The 14652-nt window shown below is 39.8% G+C and overlaps 1 protein-coding gene across 8 annotated transcripts in view; it reads right to left on the bottom strand.

Moving 5' to 3' along the window:
• Positions 1–14652, bottom strand: part of PKNOX1 (PBX/knotted 1 homeobox 1) — a 47165-nt gene that overhangs the window by 21419 nt on the left and 11094 nt on the right. For 4 of the 8 annotated variants that reach the window (XM_066979496.1, XM_066979491.1, XM_048064433.2 and 1 more), the window contains 3 exons: positions 11690–11791; positions 8301–8428; positions 6978–7149 (listed from right to left, as the gene is read on the bottom strand). In XM_066979496.1, the coding sequence (XP_066835597.1) occupies positions 6978–7149; positions 8301–8428; positions 11690–11740 (351 nt within the window). In that variant the 5' untranslated portion in view covers positions 11741–11791. Of the gene's footprint in view, positions 1–6977; positions 7150–8300; positions 8429–9195; positions 9275–11689; positions 11792–14652 lie in introns of those variants that run through there. The other 4 variants (XM_066979504.1, XM_066979501.1, XM_013181277.3 and 1 more) reach the window with 2 other exon arrangements.

The following is a 14652-nucleotide window of genomic DNA, read 5'->3' as shown; positions in this document are numbered from 1 at the left end:
GATCATCTAGTCCAATTGCCCGACCACATCAGTGCTAACCACAAGTAAGAGTATTAATACGAAGAACAGAAGCCCTTCACATAGTGAATCAAAAAGATTGAAATATGGTTTAGAGGCCAGATCTAGCAATATATGGGACAAGAAAATCCTTAAAATGAAAATTTGTGCGGATGTTACCCATATTTCTCAGTGCTGACATCCTTTGTGCTACCACAAATGCTGGAAACCACTGATTAAGGGAGAATGGAAACCAGAATGCCAAACTAACAAGTAGTAATCTAGACCTTAGCTTACTAAGAACTACTGAAGGTAGAACAACCTAACACTGCTCTTAATGAACTTGCTTTCTGGTCAAATTGATCTAATACCCACACCTTCCAGATTAACATTCTGCAGTCCTCTGGATGAAAAACAAGCTTTTCCTTTGGAATATTCAAGGCATTTCAAGTGTGTGCACAACATGAATCATTGCAAGGATCATAAGAGCCCCCACAATTAGTATATGTGACACTTCAAAACTTCTGGTATCAGGTATACAGGCAGCAATGGGGCCAGTTAAGACTGGTAGAGACACTGAAATGACACTCTGCTGCTTTGGAGCCGTTGGTTTAAACCTCTGTCACAAAAAAAACCTATGTGGAGCAGTTTAGTTCTGCATGCCATTGCCTAAAGACAGCAAGAGGAAAAAAAATAAACTGGCTGAATAATTGTCCAATTTTCTTACTTGAGTCAGGCCTGTGACTCTTGTTCTAATAGGACTTGAGCACGAGTCTTTATAGCACTATAATGGTCGATTCATCTCAGTTCAGCTCTGGCTCCAAGTTGAATGATTGCTTCCGAGCAAGCATTTATACCTTATTTGTTTGACTCTGTTGTAGTCAGATAAGAGCACAGGTGGAAAACCAGTAATCAACTGGCCTCCTTGCTCCACCCTTCTAGCTTGTTCCAATTATCAGCCTCTGCTAGATTATTCTTTCAAGTGAATGGTTTATTTAACATTGGAGGTAAAAAGGACAGCAAAAACAGAAGACATAACAAAGGTGCACCGTATTAGAGTCCCTCTCTACTACAAAATTTTCAATCTATATTAAAATGTGTAAATTTATGTGACACAAGGGAGAACAAAACTGCCACTAAACCCAGCTACAGTCTTCTCTATGCAACCACCAATAATTCAAGCTGAAGAGTTTGAAGAATGTACCAGGTATTTCACAACTTGACAGAAACTCTTGTGCCTGCTGCCCCTGACAAAGCAAATGGCCTGACAGAACGCCAGCTGCGCAGAGCCCCCGGCCCTCAGGACAGGCAGAGGGGAAGTCACACTCAGATTTCGTTCGGTATCTAGTAACAGCAACTCATAGCTAGCAGTGTCACTACACATCAGGAATTCAATGCCAAAGGTAGGTTGATTTTGCAACTTGGTTCCAGTTTCAGACAGTGCTGGTATCAGCGGCCACATGGAACACAAGGCATAAACAAATACTTCCTCATCCTTTTAACGCAAAGTCAACCAGATTCATGCAGCCCTTCAACAACAGAAAATACTACATAAACCAAGAGACTTTGTGACCACTAAAATCACAAACAGGTAAATCAGGAGGAAGGAGTATTTGAACACAGTAGACCCATCTACAACCAGTGTAAGCTACATCTAAGAGAATGTTTATCTACAACCAGCAGCACGTGAAGCAGGCCGAAGCATTCAGGATCTTTGGGAAGGAGACCTCTGAAGACTCATAGAATAGCTGAAGTCGGAAGGGACCTCTGGCAATTGTTTAATCCAGCCCCCCTGCTCAAAGCAACTACAACAGGGTGCTCAGGACCATGTCCAAATAGGTTTTGACTGTCTCCAAGGATGGAGACTCCACATCCTCTCAGGGCAACCTGCTCTAGTATTCAACCTCCCTTGCAGTATTTTTTTTTCCTTATGCCTTAATGGAATTTCCCGTATTTCAATTTAAATCCACTTCCTCTTGCTTTTCCATTGGACACCACTGAAAAGAGTCAGACTGTTTTCTTTACTTCCCCATGATCCTCTGAGTCTTCTCTGTTCCAGACTGAACAATCCCAGCTCTCTCAGCCTCTCTTGTATGAGAGATGCCCTAGTCCTTTAACTACCATCATGGTCCTTCGCTCGACTCACCCCAGTATCTTTATGACTGGTAGTGAGGAGCCCATCACTCCAAATGTGCCTCACCAGGGCTGAATTGAGGGAAAGAATCAGCTCCCTTGACCTACCATTAACGTACTTCCTAAAACAGCCCAGGTATGTTGAATTTCTGTGCTGCAATGATGCATTGCTAGCTCATGTTCAATCTGGTGTCTACCAGGACACTCAGGCCTTTTTTTTTTCCCCAGCAAAGCTGCTTTCCACCTCGTTGGCCCACAGTATGTACTTGCACATGGGGTTGTTCTTCCCCAGGTGCAGCACTTGGCATTTTCCTCCGCTGAACTCTCCATCAGATTCATGTTGGCCTGTTTCTTCAAACTGTAAAAGTGAATGGTGACACAGCACTCTGGTGCCCCAGCCACTCCTTCAAGTTCTGTATGATCCTGTGACCTGCCAGCTTGCTGAGGGTACACTGTCCCATCTTCTGGGTCATTAACAAAGATGTTAAACAGTGTTGGTCCTGGTCTCAACCCCTGGAGTACGCCACTAACGACTACCCTTTCCCTGGACTTCATGCTGCTGATCACAATCCTTTGAGCCCAGCAGTTCACCCAGTTTTCACTCCAGCTCACTGTCCAGTTATCTAGTCCACGTTTTATCAGCTTGTCTGTGAGAATATTACAGGCAATCATGTCAAGTCTTGACTGAGGTCAAAATAAACCACACCCACGGGCATTGCTCTCTCTTCAACCACTGAGCTACACCTACGAGATTCCAACTATTAGATTTCAGATATCCTTCTCAGATTTGTCTGCCTGACAAACCTGGTGGCCTTCCATGACGGGGTTACAGCATTGGTGGATAGGGGAAGAGCAACTGATGTCACCTACCTGGACTTGGGCAAAGCATCTGACACCATCCCAAATGACAGCCTTGTCTCTGAATTGCAGAGACGTGGATTTAACAGACTGACCACTCGGTGGATGAGAAATTGGCTGGATGGTCACACTCAGAGAGATGTGGTCAACAGCTCCTTGTCCAGGTGGAGACCAGTGATGAGTGGCATTACTCAGGGGTCGGTATTGGGACTGGCGCTGTTTCACATCTTTGTAGGCAACACGGACAGTGGAACTGAGTGCACCCTCAGCAGGTTTGCCGATAACACCAAGCTGTGTGGTGCAGTTGACAGGCTGGAGGGAAGGGATGCCATCCAGAGGGACCTGGGCAGGCTTGAGAGGTGGGCCTGTGTGAACCTCATGAGGTTCAACAAGGCCAAGTGCAAGGCCCTGCATCTGAGCTGGGGCAGTCCCTAGCACAAACACAGGCTGGGCAGAGAATAGATTTAGAGCAGCCCTGAGGAGAAGGCCCTGGGGGTGTTGGTTAGCGAGAAGCTTGACATGAGCCAACAAGGTGTGCTTGCAGCCCAGAAAGCCAACTGTATCCTGGGCTCCATCAAAAGCAGCGTGGCCAGCAGGGCGAGGGAGATAATTTTGCCCCTCTGCTCTGCTCTTGTGACACCCCACCTGGGGCACTGCATTCAGCTCTAGGGCCCCCAGCAGAAGAAGGACATGGAAGTATTAGAGCAAGTCCAGAGGAGGGCCATGAGGATGACCAAGGGGCTGGAGCACCTCTCCCATGAAGACAGGCTGAGGGAGCTGGGGTTGTTCAGCTTGGAGAAGAGAAGGCTCTGGGGAGACCTCATAGCAGCCTTCCAGTAACTAAAGGGGGCCTACATGAAAGCAGGAGAGGGTCTCTGCCAGCGAGCACAGTAATAGCACAAGGAGTAATGGCTTTAAATTAAAAGAAGGTAGATTTAGATTAGATCTAAGGAAGAAATCAATTACTATGAGAGTGGTGAGGCACTGGCACAGGCTGCGCAGAGAAGCTGTGGGTGCCCCATCCCTGGAGGTGCTCAAGGCCAGGCTGGATGGGGCTTTGGGCAGCCTGGTCTGGTGGGAGGTGTCCCTGCCCATGGCAGGGTGTTGGGATTAGATGGTCTTTAAGGTCCCTTCCGACCCAAACCAGTCTGTGGTTCTATCACTCTCAAAAGAAGTTGGGATTAGAGGGATATGGGAAAACAGCATGTGTGTTGAACTCTGAGTTATGAAAGAAAAAAAATGAAGCTTAGCAAGTTAGCAGACCCACTTAATGCAAAACAGAACTAATTCTCATTTTCATTTTCAGGGAAGTAGTGGAGGCAAATTTTCTCCAAAAACTTTCGTGAGTATAAGACATGGAGATTTTTATTGGTGTTTTTAAATTCACAGCCAATGCACAGCACAGAAGAGGTGTCACTGATAGCAGCAACGAAAAACAATGAAGATACTACAGAGTAAACAAGATAAAGAAGCAATTCTAAAATTATACACATTCCTGGTAGTCAGCTTTTCATATAACTGGGTCAATTAACAAGATGCTGAAACTGGTACATTATTTAGAGAATTTCATGTGCAATTGACTCTTTAACAACCAACAGTCCCACAGGATTTTGTACACGGGCAAAATAGTATTTGTTATGAACTGCAGTTTTTACCTTGGATTTAGTCCTCCTCAAAAAGTAATGGCCCTTTGAAGTATTTATTCATCAATAATACACTTCATCATTATTATTATTATTATTAATTTGTATGAATGCTTTTCTGATCAAAAGGGATCTGAAACGATGGTACCAGTGCCCCACAGCTGCCAAAGACTTCACCACCACAATGGAAGAGCCATACTCTTCACGGGCAGTCTCATTATAACCGTTCTGAAGTACTTATTTTCCGCTTACCTGTAAGACAATCATTATATCGTGCTACCAGTATTTCATAAACATAATATTACATCACTGAGATTTCAAATTATATTAAAAAAACACCCCATACCACCACTTCTCACAACAGAGCAGTAACTATAAAAAGAGAATAATTTTTTCCCTTTGCCTTAGTTTTTCTTCTTTCAAATTCTATTTTTATTTCCTACAGAGACAACAGTCATTCTGCAACTGGGTTTATCCATGAAAGTGTTTTAGTATGTGTATAGTCAATAATTCCTTCTAACTAGATAACTAAATCACTGTCTTTATCAGTAAATATTTCTCAAGTGAGCTGCATTAAAGATCTAATGATTAAGCCACGAAACTGAGATTTTGGGGTTTCAATTCTGTTCTAGTTGTAGCTTTGGTCGAAGTGGCCAATGCCTGTTCTTCAATTCTTCATTTATAAACTGGAGAATCTTTACACTAATACTGAAAGTATCGTTATGTATCATGCTATGCACCCTCCTTTACCTGCTTTCCCATCTGAAGTGCATATTTGAACTTCAATGAGCCTCAGAATGTTTCCAAACTGAAAATAAAAGCCTCTGTAAAACAAACAGCTCCACAACCCAAGCTGTAAGAGAGCTTTGTAAAAGCACTCTTGAAGATGGACTAGTGCAAAGTGAGTTGTGTTAAATTCACGCATCCTTAAAGAATATTTAAACTAAGGTGACTTTACATTTACATAGATTAAGATTATTAACATGATACATTAGGCTATTTCCATCCCAGGCACTGTAAAACTTACAGTGAAAAGGATGTAACAAATAGCTGAGAAAGGTAACTTCCTATACCTTTTCAGCTTGTCGTAAAAGCTTGCCTCATTCTGCAGCCTGCTGCCTTCTGCTTTCTTTTCTCTCACATCGCTCTAAATATACCTAGAGACTCTAGCAGCTTTACTTTCAATGACGATATTTAAATATTGCCTTCCCAGAACTTCAGTGCATTGAGTATCAGTCTATAAGTCATAAAGTGCTTGGAACAAAATCAGGTTATACAAAGTGACTATCTAGTCTGCCTGAAAAAACAGCCAAAAATCAGCCCTGTTTTGCAACCCTATGCACCCCTCCTTACATGCTGTTCACGGTAGCACTACTGCCACTTCTAAACAGCATCTCCTAAGCCTTGGTTCTGTTTAGAGGTTTTCTCCAGATACGTCATCTTAGCCTCCCACACAGGATATTAATTGTGCACATAAGTCTTTCTAAATAACAGCTTTAAAACATTACTCTTTCCAATTGTTGTTTACAATTACTGTCAATTTAGATTTGTTTGTGAACTTCAACAGTTTAAGTAGCTTTTTCTCCTATGAAGTAGACTCAAAGACGAAGACTTGTTTTATTACAGTCACCCTAAAGGAACAGGTTTTCCAAAACAAAACAAAGCCCTGTAGATAAACACTTGACCCCTATAATTCTAGCAACTCTTAAACATCATAAAATTGATTTGCAACATGACTCTAAAATGAAGAAGGCAAGCAGACAGTTTAGAAACCAGCGAGCCAAGAGAGGTGTTCTCTAGAGAATATGATTCAAGAGGGAGACTAAGGGACCAGGGAAATGACTTCACCACAGGAAGGAGTTTCAGAAATCTTAATGAAGACAACAACATACAGACATTTTTCTTACATGCCAAAGAGTTTTTAAGCTCACCTTACTAACAGCTCTGCTCCCACATTAACTATATGAATCCTGATTAAGAAAAAGTTGAAGAAACTTACACCCATGGTATGCTTTTGATATACATATGTCATATGCTCAACAACTTAAAATTGATTTGCAGCGTCAACCTGGCTATGGAAAGCAGATGTTTCTGCTCATCCCTAATACGCTGATCAGCCAGTTTAGAAACCCATATGGGAAACAACTGTGAAGGATCTAATAAAAGTTTACAGATAAAGGAGAAAAAAAAAAGGGACTGTTTCTGAGCGTTAACATAATAAAAAAATATCCTTTATAGGAAGAAACAACTGAGGGGAAGCTATAAGCACCAGTTGCCACATGAAATTAGGAAAAAGAAACAAACATGATGATTCTTTCAGAAATAAAGCGAACAGTTTACACTTACCAGATTATCAGTCTCTGGATCTTCACAGAAAAAGGGTTTTCCTTCTTTCTCCTGCTTCCTTACAAAATTTTCAATATCTACATCAAAACTTGCAGAAGTTGTACCTTCTGAGCCTTGGGTAGATTGTTCACATTTTTCAAATAATAGTGCTAACAAGGGAAATAGTGGGTGCCTAGAATGAACATTAAAATATATGAATAAGTATTTTCGCTTATGTACACTACTAAAAAGAGAGCTATCTAGCTCACGTAAGGTAACAGTCACTCTCACAAGAAACAGAGAGACAAGTCTTGGAGGAGAATGCACATAACATTACTGGCTACAGCAGAACACGATGAAAGTTTGTTTTTCCGTTTTGATTTACCACACAACCTAGAGGCAAGTAAAGCAGCAAAATAAGTCTATTTAAACAAACACAACAATCACAATCTAAAGAGCTGTGACATGCTATTTCATTTACTGTAATTGAGTGATTAAATACAACGCATTAGAAATGGGGATTAAGACTTACAAATAGGATGAATAGAGATTTAAACTTTAATTTAAAGTCCAAAATGAATAAATAAATCATTTATTTTTCAATGTGGGCCTTATTTCTACATCATAAATAACATTACAGCACTGGCTACAGTGTGCACACTATACTTAGAGGCCTCCTATAAAATAGGTTAGAATGGCTCAGAGCAGAAGACGCTTTTGTCAGCACAAATCTGCAAACGAGTGGGTATGTCTTTCTACTTTTTTAACCTGCAAACTGGTAATAATTCTGTGTTTATAAAGCATTTAAAATGGAAGAAAAATGAAAGAACATTTAAATTCATCAAAACTGAATGTACTGCTCAGCACAGCACTTAACACTGGAAAAAATCTCAAATTATTGTGTTTACTCATCAACATTTAATTCAGTTTGAGCTAATTTCTGGACAATAGATTGTAATCCTTAAAGAAAATAAAGATTGACCTAATTACAATAAAATCCCACATTAAAAATGAAAAGCACAGTATAACAAATAGTGAGCAAAACTCAACTGTCGCTCGCTAAATTGCACTTGCTCTTTAAAAGCAGCCAGCTTCAGAATATCCTTAGAACTATGCTGAAATAGAAAGAATCCCACAATAAAGGGAAGTGGTTTTTTTTTGGATAAATAATAACAGTGAAGTTAACTTGATCTCCTTCTTTCCCTGGATACTACTACTGAGACAGATAGCCAAGATATCATCTGAATTTAAGCTGCCTATACTACTAAAAAAAACAAACATAAAACAACAAAAAACCAAACCTCTCTTTACCCTTCAAAAGACAGAGCATGAGCCCATTACTACCTGTAAATGGCCTGCTTGTCTGCATCCATTGGAGTTTGAGATTCTACAGGGGCAGGACTCACCCCTTCTGCATCAGTTTCAGAGCAGTTGGGATCTTGTTCAGTTTTTAACTCTGTTACTACTTGCATCTGTAGAAAAAGGATAAGTTATCTGTAGATCTGTATGCTTGACATAAAATAAGTGTACTGTTTTCTAAGGAAATAGCAATGCAAAGGGCTACTAAATTGCCAGAAGGTTGGTATGACTTGGCAATTATACAAAAAGCCATAGCGGTAACAAAAAAACTCTTTTAATCCTTGAGACTTTTTGATGGGTGATATAAAGGTCATTTCAAGTTTCAGCACTCAGCTCTAAATTGGAACTACAGATATTAGTAAATTGTTAAAGCATTTTGTCTTCAAAGCGGTGATTTTTGAAGCAAGCTAGACTCCATTGTTCCAAAGATCTTACAAGGATGTCCACATAAAAAGCGTTTAGGATGGAAGCAACAGAAAAGAAAAGCTTCTGCTCTGAGTGTTCTTATTTCTTACTGTACATTATATCAAGATACAGAAAAAAAGAGATCCTGAAGTCTTTATTACCAATTAAAATGCACATTTTCTTACAAAACTAAAATATCGTCCTACCAATCTCTCAGTTATCAGGAGCGTAACTTTCACCACTCAAATTTACATGTTGAGATAAGAAGTTATTTTAGGAATATCAAGCTCCTGGAAAAAACAGTAATAACTCCTTCTACAATTCCAATTAACAAAAACATTTTGACAAATTTTGATTGGGGGGGGGGGGGGGGGGGTGAAGTGTAAGTACCTACCATTCAGAAATATTTTTAAAGATATATCTGCCAGTTTATCTAAACGCAATTCACATATTCATACACAACAAATTTAGTCACCTCTTGTAAAAGCTGTCAGTCTAAAACAATAAATTTCCATGAGAGGGGAAAAAAAAATCTGTCTGGATTGACGGTCAGCAAGCAAGTAGAGCAAGAAAAAAACTGCAAAAAGGTAGAAAAATAGAAAGCCCTATGGAACTACTTAAAAGACTGAACAACTCCCCAGTCCCCGTGACTGTGTGAAATACCTCCTCACGTTACCATTATTGATCCCACCTGTGGGGTCAACAACTGCTGAATTCCACACTGCTGTTCCATTAGCGGCGTGGCTGCAGATGAACACCTGTCTTCCAGGGGACAGCTTTTCTGCTTCCCTATGGCTTTTTCCTGCCCACCGCCTCCACCCTCCCTGTATGTTAGCATCCACACGTTCAGCTGTTTGTTTGCAAAGCCCCGATTGCCTCACCAGCTGTATTTCGGAGCACAGCACCACTGCCTGCCACCACTGGAAAAACAACGTACAGCCACAGCTTCTACCCAGCCCGTCCTGCATTGCACTGGGAGGCTGGCAATGCCTTGGAGGCTCTTCACAGGTGTTGGAAGTGGTTTTCCCCATCATCTCCAGTTAAATATCTCTCAGAATAAGTGGTACCTTAAAGGGGAGTCATAGTCATCCCCCCACAACCCGATGCCTCGGTTTTCTCCCTTTTGAGCACTGGCAGCTTCTGTACAAAATAAGTTGCTGTGATCTTTTCTACTTTAACCCTAGCAAGTTTTATCTGGAGCAGAGACAGATGCTAGGTATCACCGTGCAGTCAGAATTGACACCTTTAGAAATGAACTTAAGACTGCAATCCTCTGCCCTCTTTCCCCTTGGATATATGTACATGTCACAGGAACCCTCTGAGAGGGAGGGGAGCTGCCCGCCAGGAACTATCAGAGAATCTGACTCTGACACGACTTCATCTACTTCCACACAAGGTAAGCAAAAGGCCTTTACACCGCCCCAATGAGAGCCTGAGAGCACTGAAAGGTGTGTGCTTTATTACCTGTCAGGGACATGTTCATGCAAAATAGGAACCTGAGCAGACGACACAGTATCCAACCCAGTACAGCATCCTACCTCATAAAAAGCTTCCTCAGCAAGCAGAGATAATTTTTAAACCAGAATGCTTGCAAAAATGATGCAACTTAATGAACTAATTTCTTGGCTAATGACAAGGAGGAGGAGCAAAATAAGAGGGGGTGACTCCTACAAGTGATTATAAATGTTGAGCCACACATCTGCAGACTTTGAAGGTGGAGATTGTGTTTAGTTAGGGCTCTACCTTGCTAGGAAGAGGAAAGAAAGAACTCACTTCAAACTGTGAGCTATTTTCTGTGGGCCATTTCTACATCGCAAAAGAAGCAGGCACCAAAATTACCTGCCTATATTGGTCACTGAGTTGAAAGCACAAAACAAGTGGAAAGAAAATGATCTCTCCCAATCTGTTCTATACAAAACCACATCCTACTTTCACTGAAGTGACACAGAGTGGCATGTATTTGCTGAGGGAATAAAGTAAAAGACGTAAGGCAGGTGAGAAGAGAAAGAAATTAGAATTGCAATAAAAACAGCAGACAACAACAGAAAAGCAATAATCTCAGGTTGCATTCAGATAAACATTTTTCTTTTATAAGAGATGGAAAAAGTTGCCGTTTTTCTTCTGACTGTTCACCACTGTTGCCATCTGCTGACAGAAGTACTGGTATTTACTGCTTAGGGCTGACACACGGTAACATAAAAATGGGTCTTCAGAGTACAGGCCACTGGCATGACTTGTCTCCAATTAACAGTATTTTAATTTAGCAATTCAAATTGTTGCAATACACAGCCTGTTGTACAAAGAAGAAACATCATGTCCAGACATATCCTACTATGCTTCCTAATTCTAGCTGTTCGTTAACAGAAATAACAGACTGGAAGAGCAATTCTTATCCATAAGCTCCTTATAGTAATTGAAGTATTTTATCAGTTTTCAGTGTGCATTATAATTGCAACAATTCAAACTAGCATATAACAGATATGCTAGACAACTAGATAACTAAATTTAGATAGTTCTAGATAACCAGATTGTTCTATAGATAGTTCTAGATAACTAAATTTATTCTTCATTGCTCAAGACCAAGAGCCTATGCCTGCCTAAATGTCACCTGACTATTGTAATTGCAGACACATAAGAACACCAAAGAATCGTGTACTCAAAATATTAAGGATACACACCTGACTTTCCTAAAAATAAGAGCATTACAGCACACAATCTACAGCAGAATCAGAAGAAAACCCCTTACCTACCCATTCTTCCAGAAGTTATGCGAAGTCATGCAAAGATCAACTTTTAATTGAAAGCTTTTATTAAAAGCTTTCAAATATTAAAGAATATTAGCTCGTCACTTTGAAGATCTTGTTTTTACAAACAACAGATACTGAAATAACGCCAAAGTAGGCAATAAAGTCACCATGTCCTTCTCTTGCTAACTGTATTAGTTCATGGAGAAAGACAAACACACTTACCTGTTGTCCATCTTGATAGTTGTCTATACTTAATGTCTGTGTTGCCATCATGGTTAAGAATATGTTAATTATGTCAAATCATCATAAGTATGAACAACTATTCTTTAAAAAAGGAAAAAAAAAAGAAAAAAGTCAGTTACAAAAGTGACCATTGAATCCAGTTGCAAAAGATATAAAATAGATTAAGAGTTATAACACCAAAAAAAAATCAGCGAGTTTATTGACAATGAAAGTTACGTGTATTTTCTCAATGAAATGCCACATAGGAAATCACAACAGGCTTCATCACTAAAACATCCATTCTGTAATTCCTTATTTTAACATCAGATTTTTAATCAGAGGATGAGGTCCTGCTACATTCCTAAGGTTCAGGTAAACTCTAGTTAAGCACTGCAAAAACAAATGCTAACTCACTCTAAGGTAACACATAAAATACAGAAAGGAGCACAGATTTGTTTCTTTGTTCTGTAAAGGCTAACAAACACCACATTGATCCGTAACTGAAAAAAATATTGAGACTAGCAGTGATGAAGAAAATGTAGGAAGTGTTAAGGAATGTCGTTTTACTCATGAGTATGAATCCTATATTCTAAAATTAGGGCCCCAAATTACTTTTGGAAAACTAAGTCTCAAATCACTTCTGAAATAAGGAATCTACTATCCAAGCCGTGGAAGGCTCAGCAAAGGATGGAACAACATCTATTTTTAAACAATTGGGCCTGTGAGGTTATATGCTTTGAAAAACAACTTAGAAATTCACAAGTCTCATTTTCATAGACATTTAATACTTTGGGAAATACTAATTTCAGTGAGATTTATGAAACAAATAAATGTATGTCTGTCATTCCCTCTAAGAATTAGTTGGAATCTGGTAACTAGATGAGCTTAAAAAAAAAGTCCACCACACTTATTTTACTTTTCATTTTCTTGTCAGATTAGCAGGCACTACAATACAAATCGCACAATCCATTAAGCTGTTACCATTAAATATTACCATAGAACTCAATTTCTCTTGACATGTAGGAGTCCTAATGTTTAGCTACTATAAAAACAGTCATATTAAAAAAAAAAAGACAGAGCTCTTGCTTTAAAATGATTACATCCAGGTATTCATTCCAGGTTTTCTGCTCTCCCCTGCTTCTATCAGCATTGAAGAATGAGGTATTAGAATTTTGACCAGTTTAAGATCTGAAATGAAAACTATTTTCTTTGTAATGTGTTCAATCACTACAAATGCTTAAACTGTTTTCAAATCATTCCTTAACCATTGCATACTAGTACTATATATGACCATTTTGAAGAGGAATTTTTACAGTTCTGGAAAGCTGTATCTCCTGCAGATAATATCAGTCACATGTAAAAGGTTTCATTTAGGAAACACGGGACAAATTTCAAGATACCCTTCTTCGAGCTTGGTTCTGGCACAGGGTCACGGCATGGCTGAACAAGTTTCTGTCTGCAGACAACGCGCACGTATTGCCTCAAGCAGCTTGCAGCCTTGTAGCTAAAAGGTATGCGGGGGTTTGGGAACTCCTATGCTAGAGTATCTTTTTCTTCAGAATACAGTTGACAGAAGAAGAGAATAAAGACTGCATGCAGGGTTTTTTTCTAATAGCTTTAAGGCAAGCGTTGTCTGGTTGTGGTTTGGTGGCAACCAGCGCCCCGTAAAAGCCAAGTTCTCTGAAGTGTTTTGGTTCGAGCGGCGGAATCCCGAAACGTCCTGCCAGAAGTCGTGCCACGACGAGCCAAAAGCCTCACATGGCGTTTGTGTGTGGTTGTAACATACACCAAATATATAGTATTAACACATGAAGTGCACTAACTCTAGCCAAAACATTAATACTCTATTTCTTTATACAAAAAGCCCTGGGGAAGGATACAAAATCTTTTCTGTCACATGGCTTTACTAGTCTGTCTGTGCCTCATGACAAACACTTAGCTTATGTTTATTAATAAAGACAAAAACCATCAACAGAACAAAATCCTCAATCCCCATAATCCCTAATCTCACGCTGACACTAACATGAAGAATACCTTTTAAGTTTTTACACAAGTGTTACAAAACCACACTTTCTCCTTAGACTTTTTTTTTTAATAGCTATGAATCATTCCATGTTAAAGTTAAATCAGACATCTAGGCGTAGGTACCTTTCCAAGAGAACTTTAAGGGAACATACCATAAGGGCTAAAACATCAGCCCTGTAAGCATTTACATTGTGTTTAAGCGTTTATTTTTTCAGAAATGATAGCTTACAACCACGGTGTTAACGATTGACTGTATTGACAAAGTGAAGAGGCACATGCAAAATCCCACTTTTCTTCCCCAAAAGGCACACATTTCATTTCTGACTGAGATATCAGAAGCACACACCAGACTACCCTCAAAATCAAAACAGAACATTTGAGCAGAGCACACTCATCAGTCAACAACAAAATAGTAAACAATTTGGTGATTATTTTAGAAGTGGTTTCGCTCACAAAATGTCGTTAAAGAAATTGTCTGACTGTGGGAGAAAGATAAGTTCTTAGAAATGAGGAAATAAGAAAAGGTAAAACAGGACTGACCCTTCCTTCTAGATTTCCAGAAGGAAGAGACATTCTGTGTTTGGAAATCCCTCAGTCCACGTGAAGGATGGAAGAAAGAGGTGCTCAGCTTTGAGCTAGATGCACAGACAATTTCTCCAAAAAGCCTCATTCTCTCCCAGTGGAATAGCTGGAGAGCATTCTACGTGGGTATATTCTTCATTTCCCATAAGAGCTTCCCCTCTGACTTATAATTACAGTAGAGGAAGATTAAGCTATTAGGCAAGATAGCAACTGATGAGATTTAGTGAAGACAACTACTGCAAATCAAGAAGAACAAATTGAGCTAATGACACACTTAAATTGAGGCAATTAACTGAGGAATTACTTTAGTTCACTAAAGAGAAACATCTCCTCATTATCCAGTAGTGGTTAGAAAC

This window comes from Anser cygnoides, chromosome 1 (genome assembly GCF_040182565.1).
Source record: "Anser cygnoides isolate HZ-2024a breed goose chromosome 1, Taihu_goose_T2T_genome, whole genome shotgun sequence".
NCBI classification, from domain to species: domain Eukaryota; kingdom Metazoa; phylum Chordata; class Aves; order Anseriformes; family Anatidae; genus Anser; species Anser cygnoides.
This window is presented reverse-complemented; position numbering and strand designations above follow the sequence as displayed.